General features: G+C 51.8%; 2 protein-coding genes across 7 annotated transcripts in view; one reads left to right on the top strand and one right to left on the bottom strand.

The window, feature by feature from the left end:
- Positions 1-17,022, top strand: part of DNASE1 (deoxyribonuclease 1) — a 55,387-nt gene extending 38,365 nt beyond the window's left edge. The window contains exons 6-14 of one of the 6 annotated variants that reach the window (XM_055242437.2): positions 10,638-10,721; positions 11,046-11,193; positions 11,520-11,608; positions 11,731-11,814; positions 12,086-12,198; positions 12,461-12,573; positions 12,650-12,804; positions 13,184-13,280; positions 13,370-17,022. In XM_055242437.2, coding sequence (XP_055098412.1) covers positions 11,047-11,193; positions 11,520-11,608; positions 11,731-11,814; positions 12,086-12,198; positions 12,461-12,573; positions 12,650-12,804; positions 13,184-13,280; positions 13,370-13,417 — 846 coding nt within the window. In that variant the 5' untranslated portion in view covers positions 10,638-10,721; position 11,046 and the 3' untranslated portion in view covers positions 13,418-17,022. Of the gene's footprint in view, positions 1-10,634; positions 10,722-11,045; positions 11,194-11,519; positions 11,609-11,730; positions 11,815-12,085; positions 12,199-12,460; positions 12,574-12,649; positions 12,805-13,183 lie in introns of those variants that run through there. The other 5 variants (XM_063618321.1, XM_063618320.1, XM_063618318.1 and 2 more) reach the window with 5 other exon arrangements.
- The window catches only part of TRAP1 (TNF receptor associated protein 1), a 63,956-nt gene continuing 55,485 nt past the window's right edge, over positions 13,501-21,971 (bottom strand). The window contains exons 13-18 of the mRNA XM_055242427.2: positions 20,947-21,132; positions 20,112-20,250; positions 19,568-19,653; positions 18,650-18,795; positions 14,238-14,310; positions 13,501-13,688 (exon numbers count right to left, since the gene is read on the bottom strand). Of these exons, the coding sequence (XP_055098402.1) occupies positions 13,587-13,688; positions 14,238-14,310; positions 18,650-18,795; positions 19,568-19,653; positions 20,112-20,250; positions 20,947-21,132 (732 nt within the window). The 3' untranslated portion in view covers positions 13,501-13,586. The remainder of the gene's footprint in view (positions 13,689-14,237; positions 14,311-18,649; positions 18,796-19,567; positions 19,654-20,111; positions 20,251-20,946; positions 21,133-21,971) is intronic.

Raw genomic sequence — 21,971 nt, 5'->3', positions numbered from 1 at the left:
GGCTCACGCCTGTAATCCCAGCACTTTCAGAGGCCAAGACAGGCGGATCAGTTGGGCTTAGGAGTTTGAGACCAGCCTGGGCAACATGGCAAAACCCCATCTCTACAAAAAATACAAAAAATTATCCAGGCCTAGTGGCGCATGCCTGTGGTCCCAGCTTCTTGGGAGGTTGAGGTAGGAAGATCACTTGAGCTTGGAAGGCTGCAGTGAGCCAAGATTGTGCCACTGCACTCCAGCCTGGGTGACAGGGTGAGAGACCCTGTCTCATTTCTTTAAAAGAAAAAAAAAAGTAAAAAGAAAATCCCTTGCAAATACCACCACAATCAGCCCACTTTACACTGTGTGTCCTTTTCCTGGACCCTCAGGGCGCCCTCCCTTTTCCTTTCTGTGGCCCCCTAGCCTTGGACAGGGAGGGGGCCCTCCTGAGAAGTCCTTTGTACTTGGGAGAGACCGAGGTGGCTTTGGAATTGGGGGATTACTTTTCATTGCGACCCTTGTTGGAAACATCAGCACACTGGAGTCCAGTTGCAGTTCGCCTCGTGGCTTTGTTTAAATCCTCATTGGGAACGTGAGTTCTCATTGTCCTCAGGGACTCAGGCTGCCGGTGTGCTAACCGCCCTGGTGAGAAAGCGGCTTTTTAGACAAACTTCATTTCATTTGCGTCTCTCCTCAAAGCAGAATGCAGAACGCGGCAGCACTGGGAGCATGTGGGGAGGGACAGGGCAGCCGGTGGAGGCTGAGCCAACATGCCATGGTTCAGGCCCACACCTTGTGGAAGGCAGAAGGCGAGCGCTGACCTTCCATAGCAGGCCAGGGTGGGGAAGGGGCGGTCTGCTGCCTGCCGAGCGTGACTGTGCAGCTGTTGCGAGTCTTTGTTATTCTGATGTATGGTGTTCTGAGAAATTTCCCATCCTGGGTTAATGCTTTCTTTATTGTGAACAGAAATTAATTCATGAGGGATGGCGCAACCAGGCTGGGGCGCAGACCAAGGGCAGTGCACTGGGCTGTGATGACTGCATCCTGCTCGGGTTGTGGGACATGGGGTTAAAACATTGTCATGGCAAAGACACTGGCCTTTTACCTGAGTACAGGATAGTAGCCTTTGTTCTCTAAGATGCTCTGTCCCTGGGGCCAGCAAACACCTCCCAAGGGAGAGGAGAGAAGGAACCCCGAGTGGAGCCAGCCGAGGGCAGGTAGGCGTTGTAGGGCTGTGGGAGCCACTGCACCCCTGGGAGCTTCCAGTCAGCTCAAGCCCAGTGCCCAGAGTGTCCAAGTGCCACCTGGACGCCCTGCAGTGTCCACTGTGCTGGGTTCTCAAGGTTTTTCTCTGGGGGGGTCTACGGGGAGCCTGGAGCTGCTGGGTAGGAGGTGGGCTTGTGGCTCAGCTGTGTCCAGTGGCTGGCTGTGGAGCGCCTCCTCTGGTGCAGTAATAATTTCATGGGCAAGAAAGACCAGTACTTTCTTGGCCACCGCTTCCTGGAGCTTGTGTTCCTGGAAGCCAGCCATAAATAAGCCGGCCATAAACGAGGGTAAACAGGTACCCGAGTAAACACAGCAGAGCAAATGAGCTATATGGGCCAGCAGAGATGAACCTGGGGCCATGGCGGGTGTAGGGGTTGGGTGGGGAGAGGATGTCCTCTGAAAAGGTGACATTTAAGCTGAAACTGGAATGACAAGAAGGCCCCAGGTCTGCAGGCAGAGTGGAAGGCTCAGAGCTTAGAATCACATAGGTCATGGAAAGCATTGGATTTCGTGTTAAGGACAATGAGAAACTGGTGACAGATTTTAAGTAGGGGAATAATGAGATCTAATTACACATTTGCAAGATGTTCTGGGAGCTGTGGGGACGGTTGGGACATGTACCTGGAAGCAGGGCAGCCAAAGGGAGAGGCGGTGATGACGGGTGGTGTGGAGGCTGCAGAATCTGGAGGATGTGCAGACTCAGGGTGCATGGTGGGGGCGGGGCTGAGGGGGAGTGGGGCCTAGGATGATCTCAGGTATTCTAGCCCCTGGATGGTGGTGGGACCATAGACATGAGCAGGGAAGGCCGAGGAAGTAATCTGGGGCCACTGTGGCTGCAGCAAGTTTATGATGCCTGATGCCCATCAGACGTGGCTGAGGGGAAATGTCCCAGCCACGGCTGAAGTGTGAGACAAAGCCCCTGCTTCAGAGGACAGCAGGGGAGTGTTTCCCGAGCAGGCGTGACCAGATGGTCTTTCTAAGATGGAAACCTGGGCATTTAATTTTTTGTGTGTGGTTTCATTTTTAACATTAACTAATGGTTACCTTATTTTTGGATGTTGCATCACATCTAGCAGTGTTGCTTAAAAAGCTTTTGATTTGTAGAATTTTTAAAAACTGATCATGGGATTTTTTTTTTTTTTCTTTTTGAGACAAGGTCTTGCTCTGTCACCCAGGCTGGAGTGCAGTGGTGCAATCATGGCCCAGTACAGCTTTCACCTTCCAGGCTCAAGCGATCCTCCTCCCTCAGCCTCCCGAGTAGCTGGGACCACAGATGTGTGCCTCCATGCCTGGCTAACTTTTTAATTTTTTGTAGAGACAGGTTCTTGCCATGTTACCTAGACTGGTTTTGAACTTCTAAGCTCTAGCAGTCCTCCCACTGTGGCCTCCCATAGTGCTGAATTACAGGCATGAGGCACTACACGCAGCTAGAAAATTTCAACATATTCAAAACTAGACTAGTATTACACACCTTCATGTACTCATTACCCAGCCTCAGGGATGGCATTTTTTTTTTTTTTTTTGAGACGGAGTCTCGCTGTCGCCCAGGCTGGAGTGCAGTGGCGCGATCTCAGCTCACTGCAGGCTCCGCCCCCTGGGGTTCACGCCATTCTCCTGCCTCAGCCTCCTGAGTAGCTGGGACTACAGGCTCCCACCACCTCGCCCGGCTAATTTTTTGTATTTTTAGTAGAGACGGGGTTTCACCATGTTAGCTAGGATGGTCTCGATCTCCTGACCTCGTGATCCGCCCACCTTGGCCTCTGAAAGTGCTGGGATTATAGGCGTGAGCCACCGCACCCGGCCAGGGCTGGCATTTTGAAGCAAATCCCAGGTACTGTACCACTTCATCTTTCAATATTTTATTAATAGTCTGTGACTCTAAAATATAAGGCCAGGTGTTGTAGCTCACACCTGTAATCCCAGCACTTTGGGAAGCCAAGGCAGGAGAATCACTTGAACCCAGGAGTTTGAAAGAAGCCTGGGCAGCACAGTGAGATCCCCACCCCATCTCTACCACAAAAGAACAATTTTTTTTTTTTTTTTAATTAGCCAGGTGTGGCTGAGCGCAGTGGCTCACACCTGTAATCCTAGCACTTTGGGAGGCTGAGGCGGGCGGATCACTTGAGGCCAGGAGTTCGGGACCAGCCTGGCCAACATGGTGAAACCCCATCTTTACTGAAAATACAAAAATTAGCCAGGCGTGGTGGCGCACATCTGTAATCCCAGCTACTAGGGAGGCTGAGGCAGGAGAATTGCTCAAACTTGGGAGGCCGGAGGTTGCAGTGAGCCAAGATGGCACCACTGTACTCCAGCATGGGCAACAGAGCAAGAACCTGTCTCAAAAGAAACAAAACCAAACCAGGTGTGATGGCACATGGCAGGAGGCTGAGGCAGGAGGATCCCTTCAGCCCAGGCTGCAGTGCACTACAATTGTGCCTGTGAAAAGCCACTGCAATGGCCGGCGCCGTGGCTCATGCCTGTCATCACAGCACTTCGGGAGGCCGAGGCGGGCGGATCATGAGGTCAGGAGATCGAGATCATCCTGGCTAACATGGTGACACCCCGTCTCTACTAAAAATATAAAAAAATTAACCGGGCGTGGTGGCGGGCACCTGTAGTCCTAGCTACTCAGGAGGCTGAGGCAAGAGAATGGCATGAACCCCAGGGGTGAAGCTTGCAGAGAATGGTGTGAACCCCAGAGGCAGGCTGCAGTGCAGAGCCAAGATCGTGGACCGCACTCCAGCCTGGGGGACAGAGTGAGACTCCGTCTCAAAAAAAAAAAAAAAGAAAAGCCACTGCACTCCAGCCTAGACAACGTAGTGAGACCCTGTTCCTAAAATAATTTCTTTAAAAACAAAACATGGATCGGGTGTGGTGGCTCATGCTTGTAATCCCAGCACTTTGGGAGGCCGAGGCGGGCGGATCACAAGGTCAGGAGATTGAGACCATTGTGAAACCCCATCTCTACTAAAAATACAAAAAAATTAGCCGGGCGTAGTGGCGGGCGCCTGTAGTCCCAGCTACTCGGAGAGGCTGAGGCAGGAGAATGGTGTGAACCCGGGAGGCAGCGCTTGCAGTGAGCCGAGACTGCGCCACTGCACTCCAGCCTGGGCGACAGAGCGAGACTCCGTCTCAAAAAAAAAAACGTAAAATGAAAACAAAACATAAGGACCAATAAGAGCCATTACAAACTTAAGAGTTTACTATTAATACTTCCCAGTTACTGGTCAGTGTTCTGCTTTCCCTGATTGCTTCTTACATGATTTGTTACGCAAACGTCTGTTTGCATGAATAAAGATTGGATGTTTTATAGGATTTAAGTAAGGTCCACACATTTTATTTATTGATATATCTCAAGTTTTATTATCATTTATCATCCATCTCAAAACGTGAACTTTTTTTAATCTGTGAGTTCTGCCTCTCTTCTTCTTTTCATTTTGAAATCTGTTGATGAGCCTGTCCTTTGCCATCTACGATTTCCCAGTCTGGGTCGTACCGTGTCCCCATGGTGCTGTTGAACATGAGCCTCTGTCCTTGTATTTGCTTTAAGTTGTTATTTAGATCTAGAGGTTTGATCAGATTCAAGATTGTTTTGGCAAGAACTCTCCTAAGTGCTGCTGTGTGTGGTTTTGGATTAGAAGGGACAGAGGCTGTCTTTGGTGATGTTAGCAGCCACTACATCAGGGCTGAGATTAGGGACAGCAAAATGGTGACTTTCAGGTCTAGCATTCCTTCCTCGTGTATTAGCTGGAATCCACCTACCTAAAGAGAGCCTTCTCGAACTATGGGTTACTGGGCAGTCCTTTTTGCCTAGGAAAGGCAGAATACCGCCTTGATCCTTTGACTTTATTTGCCTTTTTGCAGAATAACAAGATGAGTTCCTAGCATCCCCCTAAGGTGGCTGATAATTATTTTATGCCAACATGAACTTACGTATTGAAACACAGTGATACGTTTAATCTGTTTTAATTATTCTTTTCAGTAGCTATTTGTAGAATTGAGAATTTCTTTGTGATAGAATGTTGAAGCAGTGGTGAATGATGAAGGCTAGAAAAGAAGTTATATTCAGTAAAGTAGGAAATCTAACTGAGGCATACGCAATATGTCAGATCGGAGCTTCACACTTTCTCAGTTCAGAGCACTCTTAAGGTTCAATAATTATTTTAATAGTAGGCCAAAAGAAATCTCTAACAGTGGTGCCAGATAGGAGACAGGTTATGTTTTTTATCTTGTGGCCTGGGTAGTGTCCTGGGACTCTCTGCCCCATCTGAGTCAAGTGTTGTGGGATAAAGGAATCTTTCAGGGCGAGGAGCTTCTTAAGTTAAATCAGTAGAAATTTAGGCATGACATGGGCCTTCAAATGTGTGAGAAGCTCTATCATTTTATTTCTCAGTGTATTTTCCCCATCTTCTAGTTGATAAGAAAAAATTCTTGAAGAGTTTTCGTATGTGGGAGCTAAGATGGTCTTGTAAAATTTCAAGTCATCCTTAAATAAAATGACCCACCTAAGAACTTGCTCCTGTTGAGTGGTGAAATCAACTGGACTTGGTTCCTACAAGTTGTGTTTATTCTAGTTTTGTTTGTAAGTAGGTTGTGTGAGTTAATTCATTTATATTTACTATATGTCTTTTAAATTAGAAAATATTTGTTATTATGTATGTCCTTTTAGATTTTACCTGCTGCTCATACTTTGAAATCATCACCCAGTAGTGTCTTATTCTAGCATCGTCTAAATCTGAGCATCATCTGGTGGACTCTTAAATTTCAGTAGAAACCATGAGTTATTAACACATTTTCCATTCAAATATCAATTTCAGAAGGAAACATAAATAAATATTCAAAAGAAGGCTAATTTGTATTAATCTGCCTTTATGTTTGGGGGAAAAAAAGCTGAGACATTTCATGAAAGATGATGCAGGATATACGCTGATCTTTTGGCCCTGTTGAGCTATTTGAACATTGTCCTGTTCTATTGTTAGTTTTCTTCATCATTTATTATATGGTCAGTTTTTGAATTCCTGTAATATGAGACTTTATTCTATCTTTTAACTTACTGTTACCTGAAGTTAATAAGTCCAAATTATATGATCATTCAAAAAAAAATCCCTCACAGTTCCATTTATTAAATAGGTAAACCCCAATAATAAGCATTTGTGTCCTGGCAACTTGCAGTGGATGTCTAGAAAAGGAATACATAAAGAAAAATGTTCATCTTATTTTTTTAGTCGTGGGATGTGTGTGCCTCTTCAACTTGGAATCTGATAGAACACCGCCACCCTCATTGCCTCATTTTTCCACGTCGACCTTCACAGTAATTGCTTGTTCAGTAACTGCCATAACCCAGCCTGGCAGAGAGAGGGAGGATACCCTATAAAGGAAGGTGATGTTAATGTTGAGACCATGAACGGCCTTGAGCAGAGCAGAGTATCATCACTGCTTCCTTCAAAATTAAGGAGGATCTGATGGTGCTCTGTGAGTTCATGGGGGTGCCTCTGTGCAGGGTGGAAACCACAGCTCTGCGTCCTTCCCGCTTTCCCTCTTGATCAGCAGAAAGGTACCCTCCCTGGCCTGCACGTCGCTGGGTCACACAACACGGGCTGTGGTTGCACAAAGCCTCCGCCACCAGTGTTCCTTTGAGGCCATTTATTTCCAGCCATGGTGCCTATAGGATTTTTCCTTTATCCTGTAATTTCAGCCAAATCAGAGCATGTGACCTGGCTTAGATGTCAATATAACGGTTGCTATGTGCTCTTTTCCCTTCCTGTGTCTGTGACAGGTTTCATTTAACCTGAGAAGGCTGCAGATCCTCAGGGTTGGTTTAAAAACAGCTCATCCTGATCTGAGAAGGCGGTCAGCTTTTATCATTGTTGCCATTGGCTGCCAGCACCCATTCTCTGTGGATGTGAAAATCCCAGAAGGGCTAGGCTTCCTTCTTGGGCATTCCCCAGGCGTATCTCCAGAGTGGGGCCCAGCATGGGAGGAGTGTACCCCACTCACTCTCCTCATGTGGGGCTTGGACCTACAGCTCGACAGCACCCATGGAATGTGGGCAGAAGCAATAGCAGCCAGCTCCGCCTCGGCCTTAGGGCGGCACGTGTTCTGCTTGTGCCCTGGGAGCCTCCACCTTCCACACTGTGGGAAGAGGGTGCCCAGGGAGCTGCAGTCCCTCCAGCCCAGCCCCAGGACGAGGCCCAGGCAGCAGAGCCACCCCAGCTGACCTGCCAGTGTGAGAGAAATGCAGGTGTATACACTGAGTTTTCAGGTGGCTGTTACATGGCAGCATTGACTGACACAGACAGAAAAGAGATCCACGAGGGAGAAGTGAGAGTGCTGGAGACTCCACAAGGCACAGGCCGCAGGAGCAGGATGGCTTCTTAGAAGGTGAAATGATTCTTCTGGGAATCTATCAGAGGAAGACATAGAGGCTCCAGAAGGTTGAAGGCCCAACAGTGATCCCAGAGAGGCCCCATGTCAGACCAGGCTCCTCCAGGGCTGTGCTGCCGTCACCAAAACTGGTCCTGAGGGCAGCCACGCAGCAGGCAGCACTCGCCATTTGTACAAGCGAGGCCCAAGTTCCAGCCTCCCTTCTGGCAGGTAGAGGAAGCAGGGACACCATGCCTGGGAGCTCCTGAAAGCAGATGGGGCAGCGTTTGGTCAAGAGCCAGGAGGGGATGACAGACCAGAGGGGAACCCTTGTCCCACGTGCTGAGCACACGTGGGGGGCTGGGCACTTGCTCTGTGAGCTATAATTGGTGTCCCTGTGCCCCACCGGAAGCTGTACCAGGCAGTTTCTTGGTGGAGGACAGTGGCCGCCCTCTAGCCTTACTCCCTTCCCCGTGATGTCAGATGTGTGTCCAGGAAAGGCAAACATCAAAGGCAGAGGACGAGTCCCTACACCGAATACTCCGGTAGCCTTGCTTGGGGACTGAATTTTGACATGCTGGAGGCTGTCCTAGACTCAGAGATTGAAAACAAGGAAGAACCATTGCTGAAACCTTTGGAAAAGCCTGCGATGGGGCCTCTGGCAGCCTGAGGAGTGGTGGTGTTTCCATCTGGTAGACGCCGTCTCAATACGAGGGACAGATGAGTGCACCAGTGCTGCCAGCCAGAGGCGTCTGTCGGCGTGTATTTATGGGATGGGGTGCCAGTCTTGTGGAGGGTGGTTTACCTTCCTATTTCTAGTCCCCACTGGGCCTGCCTTCTGCTTCATGGCCAGCCGGCCAGACCTAGCACTTCCTTGACTTTCGACCTTGGCCCCTGCTGACTCTTGCCCTTGAGGCCTCCTGCAGACCCCATTTGTATTCATTTCCTGCAGTTCTCATACCTGAATCCTGCCTGGACTTCTGCCAAGCCCTCCAGGCCCTCCTCCCCCAAGGGGACCACAGATCCTACGTGCAGGGCTGTCCTTGGAGGGCCAGCACAGCCCCTTCCAAGTGGGCAAGACCCAGGGGTGGCTCAAAAGATAGCTGTGCCCCAGCCCTGGAACCTCTGAATGTTGATTTTTGTAGCAAAAAAGGACTTGCAGATGTGAGTAAAGGCTGGTGAGATAAGGACATCATCCCTGCTCTCTGGGAGGACCCCAAATGCAGGCACACACATCTTCAGAAGAGGCAGAGACTGGGGTGACGCAGCCACAACTAGGAAGGCCAAGGATTGCTAGCAGCCTGCAGAAACTGGAGGGCAAGAGCATCCCCCCAGAGCCTCCAGGAGGAGCAAGGTCCTACTGACTCCCTGACTTCAGACGTCCAGTCTCCGGAACTGTGAGAGGATCTGTTTCTGTTATTTTAAGCAACCAAACTTGTGGTAGTTACACCAGCCTCAGGAAATGAATACAAATGGAAAGTCAAAGATTCCAAGAAATGAGTGGCTGGGTGTGGTGGCTCACACTTGTAATCCCAGCATTTGTGGGAGGATTGCTTGAGCTCAGGAGTTGGAGACCTTGTCTCTATGAGAAACTTAAAAAATAGGCTGGGTGCGGTGGCTCACGCCTGTAATCCCAGCACTTTGGGAGGCCGAGGCAGGCGGATCACAAGGTCATGAGTTTGAGACCAGTGTGATCAACATGGTGAAACCCCGTCTCTACTAAAAATAGAAAAATTAGCCAGGTGTGGTGGTGCGTGCCTGTAATCCTAGCTACTCAGAAGGCTAAGGCAGGAGAATCGCTTGAACCCAGGAGGCAGAGGTCGCAGTGAGGCGAGATAGTATTACTGCAGTCCAGCCTGGGCAACAGAGCAAGACTCCGCCTCAAAAAAAAAAAAAAAATAGCTGAGCATGGTATCATGCACCTATGGTCCCGGCTACGCAGGAGGATTGCTTGAAGCCAGGAGTTCAAGACCAGTCTGGACAAAACAGCAAGACCCCATCTCTACCAAAAAAATTTAAAAATTAGCCAGGCGTGGTGGCATACCCATAGTCTTAGCTACTCAGGAGGCTGAGGAGGGAGGATTATCTGAGCCCTGGCGATCGAGGCTATAATGAGGCATGATTGTGCCGCTGCACTCCAGCCTTGGCAACACAGTGTGAGACCCTGTCTCATAAAACAATAAAAACCCAACACAGAAGAACCAAGAAATTACTGGAGCTGAGGCCTGGCCTTTAGCTGCTGCCCTGCCCTTGTGACCTGGTCACTTGGGATCCCCTGGGCCTAAACACACAGCCTATTGTCCACCTCAAGAAGGCTCCCCACTGCCTGGCTGGCAAATGGGGTGGGCTTTGCAGCCCCCACCTGTCCTGGCCCCATGGCGCTGGTGCTGCAAGCCCCCGCCACTGCTTGTTCCGAGCTCCCCAGCCTCCTGCAGAGTTGCCTGCACCTGATGGTGATGAATCAGGAAGGCAGGCGTGTCCTGGGCCACAGAGCAGTCATGGCTGTCCAGCCACCAGGGGGCTCCATTTGCAACCTTGGATGTGGCTTTGGCCTCTTACTCCAAAGTGACCTTAGGGCCCCCAGACAAGAAACAGGGAGACTGGAGCCCAGCCCCACCCTCCCGCACAGACCTGGCCCATCCCTGCCCTATTCTGGAAAATGGGGGCCACCACAGGTGCAAGGGACACAGGACAGGAACCTTTGGCCTTGTTATCAGACATTTTAAAACAGTGCAAACGTGATTATCAGGTGCAGTTTTTCAGGTGCAGTTTTTACAGCAGCAAGAAACCTGTGCTTACAGAAATAAGCACATGCCAGCAACCCACCTATGCGGAGCCACACAGAGCCATTGTTTTCTGCACCCTCATGTGACGGCTCATATTTGCCCCAGGGAAGGTCACAGCTGCCTGAACCTTTAAAACTCCCGGACACACACTGCCTGCGCAGGATCCGGAGCCCAGCAGCACTGCCAGGGCCTTGAAGTGCTTCTTCAGAGACCTTTCTTCATAAACTACTTTTTTTCTTTAAGCAGCAAAAGAAGAAAATTGTCATCAAAGGATATTCCAGATTCTTGACAGCATTCTCATCACCTCTGAGGACATCACCATCGTCTCAGGTGAGCACCAGGTGGAGTGCCTCTGGGTGACTGGCCGGTTTGGAGCAGGGAGGGAGGCTTAGTCTCATCCTCCAGCAGAGAGTGAGGCGGAGGCTCCAGCGTCCCTCCCGGGTGGGTTTTCTGGTGAATGGAGGAGTGACTCGCGGTCCTCTACGTGTTGCCAGCTGTTTGGCTTTCTGGACGTTGTAGGAAAGGGTTTCCCCCACCTGCGTCCCCCTGACCTTGAGCTCCACCAGCCCCTGCCAGCTGGGCTCCAGAAGGCTGGAGTGCTGTGGCAGGGATGACGTCTCACTTGTTATGTCTCTGTGCCCTGTGCTCTCCCAGGATGAGGGGCATGAGGCTGCTGGGGGCGGTGCTGGCACTGGCGGCTCTACTGCAGGGGGCCGTGTCCCTGAAGATTGCAGCCTTCAACATCCAGACATTTGGAGAGACCAAGATGTCCAATGCCACCCTCGTCAGCTACATTGTGCAGGTGAGGCCGGGGCAGCCTCTCCCCAAAAGCAGAGGAGCTCTGGAGTCTGGGGCTGGTGGGCAGGGCCAGCCCTATGGAGCCACAGTGTCGGGTGTGGGGTACTGAGCACCTCTGCTCCCAGCCCGGTGGAACAGGCTCTTGGCTGCGGACCAAGGTCCTCACCCCTGCTGTGTTGTCCCTGGCTGGCAGCAGGAGCCCAGGTAGAAACATGAGGCTGTGGCTAAACCGAGCAGTGCCACGAGCATCAGCTGTGGCTCCCTTTGTGGCGCTGTAGGGTCCCTGGGTGGCACCAGCCCTGCTCAGCACCACTTTGGCCCTGCCCCTAGATCCTGAGCCGCTATGACATCGCCCTGGTCCAGGAGGTCAGAGACAGCCACCTGACTGCCGTGGGGAAGCTGCTGGACAACCTCAATCAGTGGGTGACAGTGGCAGGGTCATAGGGAGGTGTTATCTCGTCCAGGGCACAGCCTCGGTATCGGCAGCCAGAGGGGTCCCCTGTGGCCCTCGCCACTGGGACCTTTTGTTTCTTCAATCCAGGGATGCACCAGACACCTATCACTACGTGGTCAGTGAGCCACTGGGACGGAACAGCTATAAGGAACGCTACCTGTTTGTGTACAGGTGGGTGGTCCAGAAAGCCAGGAAGCTCCTCCCTCACCTGGGAGGGCCCCAGCAGAGCAGGGAAGTAGTTTGTCCTATGGCAAGAACCTGAGGCTGTAGAGCAGGGTCCAGGGTGGAGTCAAAACACCCCAAGGTCCCGGACCAGTGGGGTGAGCAGGTGCCTGGCTCCCCCGCCCTCTTGTTGCCTGGGACGCGACGCCTGCCTCCTGGGAAGCAGGAGTGGGGCAGCTTCCAACCTGGGGTCACCTCCTCCTGCCCGGCCTTCCCACAGGCCTGACCAGGTGTCTGTGGTGGACAGCTACTACTATGATGATGGCTGCGAGCCCTGCGGGAACGACACCTTCAGCCGAGAGCCAGCCATTGTCAGGTTCTCCCAGGTCACAGGTGGGTGCTGCCTGGGCCAGGGTGGGGCTCGGCTTGGCGCTTATGGCCTCCACCCACTCCTAGGGAACCTGGAATGCCTGTGTCACACACTGCCTTCCCAGTCCCTGGGGCTTGGGTTTTCCATTCAAGTCATTTGGCAAATATCCACCCCCCGGGGGGACTGTCATGATACATAGTTCCAGCTGACATGGTGACTGAACCTGCCCCCAGGGAGTGTGGCTGGCTGCACAGTGTGCCTCACACGACATGGCTGTCTCCACAGAGGTCAGGGAGTTTGCCATTGTTCCCCTGCATGCGGCCCCGGAGGACGCAGTAGCTGAGATCGATGCTCTCTATGACGTCTACCTGGATGTCCAAGAGAAATGGGGCTTGGAGGTGAGGCCCTCCCAGGGGCAGTGGGCACCAGCGGCCTCCGCTTGTCCCTTGGCCCACAGGCAACGTTTCCTGGTAGGACATCATGTTGATGGGTGACTTCAATGCGGGCTGCAGCTATGTGAGACCTTCCCAGTGGTCATCCATCCGCCTGCGGACGAGCCCCACCTTCCAGTGGCTGATCCCTGACACCGCCGACACCACAGCTACATCCACACACTGCGCCTATGACAGGTGAGCAGGGCATCATGCTTAGGGCAGACTGAGGGGGCACCTCCAAGAGCAGCCGTGACTCATAGGTCCGGCTTCAGAAGCCTCGAGGCCTTTGAACACTCACCCAACTGAGCTTTAGTTGATCCACTCAGGGAACAGAATAACAAGGGCCACAATTTTTAGTTTTTTTTGGAAAAGCACATCTGGGGATAAGAGGAGAGGCAGACACCCAGGCTGTCATGTGGTTTCCACTTTGAGGAGCACAGGCCAGGGTGTGCAGTTTTGGGCATCCACAGACCTGCACTGGCAGGTCCCAGGGCTCTTAGTTTAGTTCCTGCGGGCACTCAGCCAGGCCCATGGGTGAAAGGGGAACCTACTTTCTCTTCCCGTCACCCGTCAGGATCGTAGTTGCAGGGATGCTGCTCCAAGGCGCCGTTGTTCCCGACTCGGCTCTTCCCTTTAACTTCCAGGCTGCCTATGGCCTGAGTGACCAACTGGTACGTGTCCTCCCTTGCACAGCCACATGAGGATGGGACACATGAGCTCAGGTAGGCTCAGCCCAGACCCTGTGCCCACTTGCCTGCAGGCCCAAGCCATCAGTGACCACTATCCAGTGGAGGTGATGCTGAAGTGAGCAGCCCCTCCAGACACCAGTTGAGCTGCAGGAAGAGAGGACCCATCCTGCCGCAGGACCCAGAAAAAAGCCCAACACTCAGGTTAAGAAATACCTTTTAATTTAGGTAAATAAAGCTCAAGGAGGTGGGGCTGTCATCTGTGGTGTCAGTCCTTCTGGCCCCTGGCTGTCAGTGTCGCTCCAGGGCCTTGACAAGCAGCTCATTCAAGCGGCCCACCATGGCCCTAGGGTCGTCAACAAGCCCAGCAGCAATCATGGCGTTCTCGTATATCTGAAAGGCAAGAGGAGAAACCCATTATGAGGGGGCGTGGGGCACCTTTTCATTTTTTTTGAGACAGAATCTCCCTGTTGCCCAGGCTGGAGTGCAGAGGCACGATCTCGGCTCACAGCAACCTCAGGTGACCCCCCTGCCTCCCAAAGTGCTGGGATTATAGGCGTGAGCCACCATGCCTGGCCATTTTTCCCTTTTTAAAACAGAATTTGGCTGGGCACGGTGACTCACGAGGTCAGGAGATTGAGACCATCCTGGCCAACATGGTGAAAACCCCATCTCTACTAAAATACAAAACAATTAGCCAGGTGCAGTGGCACATGCCTGTAGTCCCAGCTACTCAGGGGAATTGCTTGAACCCGGGAGGCAGAGGTTGCAGTGAGCCAAGATCGTGCCACTGCACTCCAGCCTGGCAACAGAGCAACACTCCATCTCAAAAAAAAAAAAAAAAAAGCAGGATCTTAGAGGAAACTGCTGTTCCACCCTGAAGGCAGGCTCGCAGGGCTGGTAGCCTGGGTCCATGCAGTCATCCTAAGCTGCTGCACTCACCTGATCCACCAGCAGCTGGGCCAGGCCAGGCTCGCTTGCCCGCAGCTGATTCAGCTTCTTGATGAGTGCGTGCCTGCAACACAGAACCCACCAGAAAAAGCAGCTCAGTACCACGTGCTGTGACCATCAGGATATTTAAAGAAGCACAGTAAGACTGTCTGTAGTTTTTTAAAGGTATGTAAATGATCATTTATAGACAATATGATTACATACCCAGAAAACCCAAGAGAATCAGGAGTGTCAGTATTAGAAAATGCTGTAAGGAAGCCAAGCTCCAAGATAAATATACACTAAAGGGACAAAAGGAGCTTAGTACGTGAAGACATGCCTTGGTTCCTAGATAAAAAAAGAGAAGGGAGGAAGGACCCACACGTTGAAACATATTATAGGGCTCTAGTAAATAAAACAGTTTAGGTCTGGAAAGGGGGAAGGCAAACAACTCCATGTAACGAGGGTGGACACTGAGTGTCTGATGAGGACAGTATTTCACAGAAGAGGGAGGAGACAGATCACTCCATCCAGCAGCACTGGGGTAACTGGGAGCCATGCAGACAACCATTTAGACCAGAGTAAATTCCAGAGGGATCAAAGATGACAAGCACAATTCTAGGGAAGAAATGTTTCATAATCTCAGGAGTGGAAAGCCTTTCCAAGCAAAACTACAAACCCAGAAGCCAAAAAGTAAAGAATGATTGACATTTGACTTCAGAACACTATTTTTCTGCATAGGAAAAAGCATCATGTGGTATTTAACCTTAACATTTTTCACTTAAGAGAAGTCTGATAAAACCTAGGGCTCTGGGGAACTGTAAGTTTGTACAACCTCTCCAGAGGACAACTGGAGTTGGGAAAACCACATGTGGATGATGTGCTGAGACTCAGCCATTCCATTTCCTAAACACTTACTTTAAACACTTTTTTTTTAGATGGACTCTCACTCCTTCACCCAGGCTAGAGTGAAATGGCATGATCTTGGCTCACTGCAGCCTCCTGGTTTCAAGAGATTCTTTTGCCTCAGCCTCCCAAGTAACTGGGATTACAGGCACCCACCACCACCCCCAGCTACTTTTTGTATTTTTAGTGGAGATGAGGTCTCGAACTCCTGACCTCAAGTGATCCACCTGCCTAGACCTCCCAAAATGTTGGGATTACAGGCATGAGACACCGCACCCAACCTAAAACAGGAAACACTTTAAATGCACATCCTCACATTTCTAGTCTATGTAGCTGGAAAAAAGGACATTCTTAATATGCTAATGTGGAGGTCACCTAGTTACCCTAAGGGAGAAAAGCAAGGCAAGGACCCACTGCACAGCAAGTTCCCCCTAGGAAGCCCACAGGTGCAGCTGCCCACAAGCGTACATAATCTCTGCAGAAATACAAAGGCCCTAATGCTGGTTGCACTGGGGACACAGGAGGAAATTTTCCCCTGTAAACAGTTTTGAATTCTGAACTATGTGGACAGAACACCAAATTTTAAAACAAATAAAAGTGAAGCTGGCTGGGCACAGTAGCTCTCGCCTGTAATCCCAGCACTTTGGGAGGCCAAGGCTGCAGTGAGCTCTGATGGCACCAGTGGTACACTCCAGCCTAGGTGACAGAGCAAGACCCTGTCTCCAAAAGTGAAGTCCTTTGGCAATAGACAGAAAAGAGCACTTCTGCAGCTATCTTAGAAAACTAGTTTGGCACCAAAACTAGTTAAAAGTGACCAGGTGTCCACCTCACTGAGCTTCTCCAGCTGAGGCACAGGCATTCTGCATCCTGGCGCTGCTGTGCACTGACAGCCATAAGTCAAGTCAGCTTTTCCCCAGGAGTGCCATGGCTAGGAAAATGCATCTTCCTCGCCTCCAGTATAATAATTATTTTAAAAGTTGTTAAATGACAAAAGAAAAAAAGTAGACATGTACTAAAGAACAAAACAGAGCGCCTCTGCCCGGCCACCCATCGTCTGGGATGTGAGGAGCGCCTCTGCCTGGCCACCACCCTGTCTAGGAAGTGAGGAGCGTCTCTGTCCAGCTGCCCCGTCTGGGATGTGGGGAGCGCCTCTGCCCGGCAGCCTTGTCTGGGAGGTCTACCACAGAGGCCAGAAGCAATGTGGGGGCTGGACGTGGTGGCTCACGCCTGTAGTCCCAGTACTCTGAGAGGCCGAGGCGGGTTGATCACTTGAGGCTAGGAGCTCGAGACCAGCCTGGCCAACATGGCGAAACATGAAAAGTACAACTGACAAACCAACCATCCAACCAAGCGACAACAAAACAGGTGAACCCTGGAGTCATACTCTAATTTTTTCTATTTTCCTCCCTTTCTGATCCTTTATCCCACTTTCTTTTTCTTCCTCTTCCTTCTTCTTCTTTGTCAAATAGAGCATTGAGTTATTATCATTGATCCGTACAAAGTCCCTCTCTCATTTATTTTCTTTAATTAATTCCCACCCCCCATTTCTATTCCCCGTCTGTCTTCCCATGGGCAACCTTCCTAATATGTTTGATATGCATCTTTTTGTTTGTATGTACTTTTAGAAAATGTTTATTGTTTTGTGTGCAAAAAAAAAAAAAAAAAAGAGATGAAGACCATCCTGGCCAACATGGTGAAACCCCATCTCTACTAAAAATACAAAAATTAGCTGGGCATGGTAGCTCGCACCTGTAATCCAAGCTATTCAGGAGGCTGAGGCAAGAGAATTGCTTGAACCCGGGAGGTGGAGGTTGTAGTGAGCCAAGATCTTGCCACTGCACTCCAGCCTGAGTGACAGAGCAAGACTCCATCTCAAAAAAAGAAAAGAAAATGAATTATAACTCAGAAGAAAATAAATATCCATGAGCTCATAAAAAAACAAACAAAAAAAAACTGGCTGGGGGTGGTGGCCCACACTTGTAATCCTAGCACTTCGGGAGGCCAAGGCAGGTGGATCACTTGAGCCCAGGAGGTAGAGGTTGCAGTGAGCTGAGATCGCCCCACTGCACTCCAACCTGAGGGACAGAGTGAAACCCTGTCTCAAAAATTAAAATACTACTTAGGCTACATTGTGGGGGGTGGTAAGGCTATGGATTTTGATTTCCTTTTTGCTGTTTGTTTATGTAACTTCATTTAAAAAAAAAATTGCTGGCCGGGCTCGGTGGCTCACGCTTGTAATCCCAGCACTTTGGGAGGCCGAGGCTGGCGGATCATAAGGTCAGGTGATCGAGACCATGGTGAAACCATGTCTCTACTAAAAATACAAAAAATTAGCCGGGCATGGTGGCGGGCGCCTGTAGTCCCAGCTACTTGGAGAGGCTGAGGCAGGAGAATGGCATGAACCTGGGAGGCGGAGCTTGCAGTGAGCCCAGATCACACCACTGCACTCCAGCCTGGGCAACAGAGTGAGACTCCGTCTCAAAAAAAAAAAAAAAAAAAAAAAAAAAAAAAAAAAATTGCTACATACAGAATTTCTCCCAAAAAAGAAACTTCATATACAAGTTAGAAAATGAAATTTTAAAATACCCAATAAGACACATCAAAGAATAATTCTTTAAAAATGGTACCAGAACCCTACAGAGAATGTAAGGTACCAAAGGATGTTAAAGACCTAAATAAAAAGATCACATTCATGGGTGCAAAGAAGTGATTCATGACTCTGTAAAGATTTCTTAAGATCCCAAAAAAGCATCTAACAAAAACATAAATGTTCTATTAAGAATACCTACTCATCAGAAGATACCTAAAGGCAGGTGAAAAGACATTTACAACAGAAAAAGGGCATATAAAGAACAGCAGGAAGGAGGGAAATCTTATGGCTCAGCCACTGTCAGGGCTGGGGGTTCTTGGTCCACCCTGGAAGCAGCTCCCACCACTGGAGCAACACAGAAACCCACACAAGCCCCAGACACGTGGACAAGAACACTTGGAGCAGCCTGGCTCTCCACAACTTCTGACCAAGAACCACTCAAGGCCCAGCAGAGCAGAACGGAGGAGTCTGCTATGCCGAGGTGTGTTTCTGCAGCGGACATTATTCGGCTACGAAAATGAACTTGTGGCAGCCCCTCTGCATGGGCAACCCTCATGCCAAGTGAGCAAGGTGAGACTTCAGCAAACACCAAGATACACCAAGATCCACGTACAAAGCTCAAAACAGGCAAAACTGAGCACGTCCAGGACATGCACAGGTGGCAAAGCCATAAAGCAAAACGAGGACGTGGTGACAGGTTGGGATGTGGCTAACCACCCAGGCGACACCTGGGGATGGCAAGAGGCTGGCCAGGTGTCACCAACTTTCACATGGGTGCAGCCTAAACTGAACACAGCTCCTTAGAGTTACCCACGTGTCCATAAGCCTCACGCACTTTTCTTCTGTGTCACATTCCACAACAAAAGAACACCACACACAGGATTCTTGGGAATCCTGCAGGCTGGAAGGGCCAGGAGTGTGGCCTCACCTGGGGTTGATCTCCAGTGTGGGCTGCAGGAGCTGTGCGCGCTCCTCCTGGGTCTTGGCCAGCTGCTGCATGCGTAGGAAGTGGCGGGCAGCCCCCATCTCCAGCACAGTGACCATGGCAGGGTGGGTGTCCAGTCGGAGGGTCACCTGTGAGCAAAGCCAGGGGTTGAGGGTGATTGATAAGAGGTTCCCGGTGTGAGAGGGCTGGGGGCTGGCAGGATCTTAACCAGGGGTGAAGGTCACCCAGACCACGAGGTAGCAGGCGGGGTCTCAAGGACTCCCCTGGACCAGCGCTGCTCCCTCCCCATTACCCACTAACCTGTGGGCCCTGAGCTGATGCCCCACGCAAAGATACTGTGCCCGAGGGGCTCCACCACCCTGGTGCCCCGCTGCTGCCTCCAGAAGCTGCCCGAATCCATCCTCCTCTGCTCCACGCCAGCCCACCCTGCATGAGGCCCCTCCTCCAAGTGACCATGCATGGGACGCTCTTTTCTCACTCTGAGCTAGACCAGTTGGCGGGGGGAGTCTTAGCTCTCTGAAGCCCACACAAAACCCCCGACTAAGAACCCAAGTGAGAATGTGAGCTCCTGAGGGCTGGGGTAGCATGTCCCTTCTTTGGAACCCCCATGTCCTCAGCCACCGCACCTCCCACTCGGGATGCTGGTTTTTCAGTTGTCAGTTCACACCTGCCCTGGAGCAGGGCTGGGAGGAAGACACTGCCTGCCTGTCTCAGCGGCACTCCCGGGCAACAGTGTGCCGAGCAGGGACCCACAGGGTCTCCACCTCACACCATGGGCTTCTCCTGCTGCTGGAAGGACACTCACCGGGCCAGGTACTGGGAGCCACCAGCTGGCCGGCCTGTTAGGGACACTGAGGGCCACAGCGGCCAAGTGGTTGTCCATCCCCGGGAAAGTCTCACCTTCACGTTGGTGACACGCGACCCCAGCACGTTTCTCATCCAGGCCATGAGCTCCTCCATCTCCTTCTCTGATAGGCACTCGGTGGCTGCGGAAGAGCAGGCGACAGGGAGCTCAGGCCTGCACCCCCACTCCGCGGCTTTCATGGGGGCCGTGCAGCATCGTGCCAGCTCACACCTCCTCTCCCACCAGGATGGAGACAGAAACTAGCAAGATGCTTTTCATCTAAAAGTAAAACCTCAAAGGATGCTTCAGGTTGCCTGACGCCCATACAACTTGGTTAGGCTTTAAAAAGACAATACACAGCCTCTCAGGAAGGTGGGCCAGCTCTAGCAGCCACCATGGCAGGAGCACTGGACAGACCCCTGGTATCTAAACCAGGAAGCACCTTCCTCCAGTCACCAGGGTGCTCCCACAAGGCTCTTCTCGGGGGTGGCTGAGCCCAGGTCAACTGAGGAAAACCCAAAGGAACCCCTCGCTGCAGGGCAGGAGAGGCGTGCAGGGAGTGGGCACCCGCCCCATGCCTAGAAAGCAGGGGATGCCGACCTGGGGACCTGTCCTCAAACTTCTCCTCCTTGTAGTGATCCACGACTATGTCCGTCTCCACAGAGATCAGCTTCTTCTTGTCAAACTCACGAAGGTGCAGCAGGGTGAGCTCATCAAACTGCTCAAAGCAGAAGAGAACCTGCAGGTGGCCAAGAGCAGCTCCATCAGGCCTGGGGGCCTCCAGCCACCACAGAAGAAAGGATGTGGGGGGCACGAGGGCTAGGGGAGCCAAGCGGGCCACACTGGGGAACACAGGGGCAGTTGGGGTTCCTAGGCCCGCGTGACAGTTACAGCGACACCTGGGTCTGAGGAAGGGTCTGACTGCCTTCAAGGCAGAAGCACTCCACGCGTAAAGAAATCCACATGGCTGAGTGCAGTGGCTCATGCCTGTAATCCCAGCACTTTGGGAGGCCGAAGCAGGCAGATCACGAGGTCAGGAGTTCAAGACCAACATGGTGAAACCCCGTCTGTACTAAAAATACAAAAATTTGCTGGGTGTGGTGGTGTGCACCTGTAGTCCCAGCTACTCAGGAGGCTGAGGCAGGAGAATCACCTGAACCCAGGAGGCAGAAGTTGCAGTGAGCCGAGATCACGCCACTGCACTCTAGCCTGGGCGACAGAGTGAGACTCCGTCTTAAAAAAAAAAAAAAACCCCATGTGATCTCCAAGTGAGAAACAAACCGTCATAGTCAGTCCGGCCTCTGTGCCATGACCCTGACTGTCTGTGCGGCCCTGCCCTGAGTCTTGGGCAGGTTCACCCAACACAGAGCTGAGAAGGTCAAGACCTTCCCCAGGCTGCAGCCCTGGGAGCCCGCCCCACCCACCACTCACCCACCTCTGTGTCTTTCTTCTTCATGGCCTCATAGTAGGGCGAGTGCTCTGCCAGGTGCCGGTTGGGGGCGCACAGGTAGTAGATGTTGCGGGTGCCAGCCCGCATGCGGCTGGCATATTCTGAGAGGCTGGTTAACTGCCCGGCGGGCAGCGCCGAGGACTCGTAGCGAAGCAGCTTTGCTATGTCCTCCTAGAAGGGATGAGGCAGGTCACCACTGGCTCCAGGCCCATGGGCTCAATGTCACCCAACCAACTGGGCACAGACCCTCTGACACCCATGGCCTCCTGGCACTCCAGGCTGGCCCTGACCCAAGAGACGGTAGTGGACTCGGGGGTTGTCCGAGACCAGGCCTTGCTCTGCCCATCAGGCCCCTTTCGGGAGCTCTGGGGGCCTGGGAAGCACCTCCTGCCCCAGATGGCCCAGGGGTTCCCCAGGGAGCTATGCGCACCACGCCCTGGGAAGGGACCCCACCCAAGAGCAGAGCCCGGCCTGGACCCAGCGTCTTCCCTCTGCCCTCAGCGACAGTCAGTCTCTGGTGGGCACATGGACACGGGTGAAGTCCACAGTTCCCGGCCCTCCTCACAGCTGGCTATGGCAGGGACTGGCTTTGGCCCGTGGGTTTCAGTGGGACTTGGAGACGGGCCCTTAGGGGAGGGGTTTGTTCTCCTCCCCATCAGCTGAACACAACTGTGACCTCTGGAGCTCATGGGAGCTGCAACTGGAAGTACGCAGGGAGAAAACAGAAAGAGGGAAAAGCAAGGAGCTGGGCACCCACCCAGCAGGGCCCAAGCCACCCCTGCACACATGGTGGGTCTGCATTGATAAGACATGTCACACATGTACACCTACAAAGACCCAGAAATGTCTCTGGCTCCTACCTATGTGCCATTAAATGAAGATAAATGAGAATGAAGAGGCCTGTGTCAGAAGCTGCCCAAGTCTGCAAACAACCAGAACACAGCCTCCTTGGGACCCCACACGCGTGGCCACCCTCCTCCCGATGCCGGGGAGAAGGGACACCAGCACGG

This window comes from Symphalangus syndactylus, chromosome 14 (genome assembly GCF_028878055.3).
Source record: "Symphalangus syndactylus isolate Jambi chromosome 14, NHGRI_mSymSyn1-v2.1_pri, whole genome shotgun sequence".
Lineage (NCBI taxonomy): Eukaryota > Metazoa > Chordata > Mammalia > Primates > Hylobatidae > Symphalangus > Symphalangus syndactylus.
Note: the sequence above shows the minus strand (reverse complement) of the source record. Positions and strands in the feature narration are given on the sequence as shown.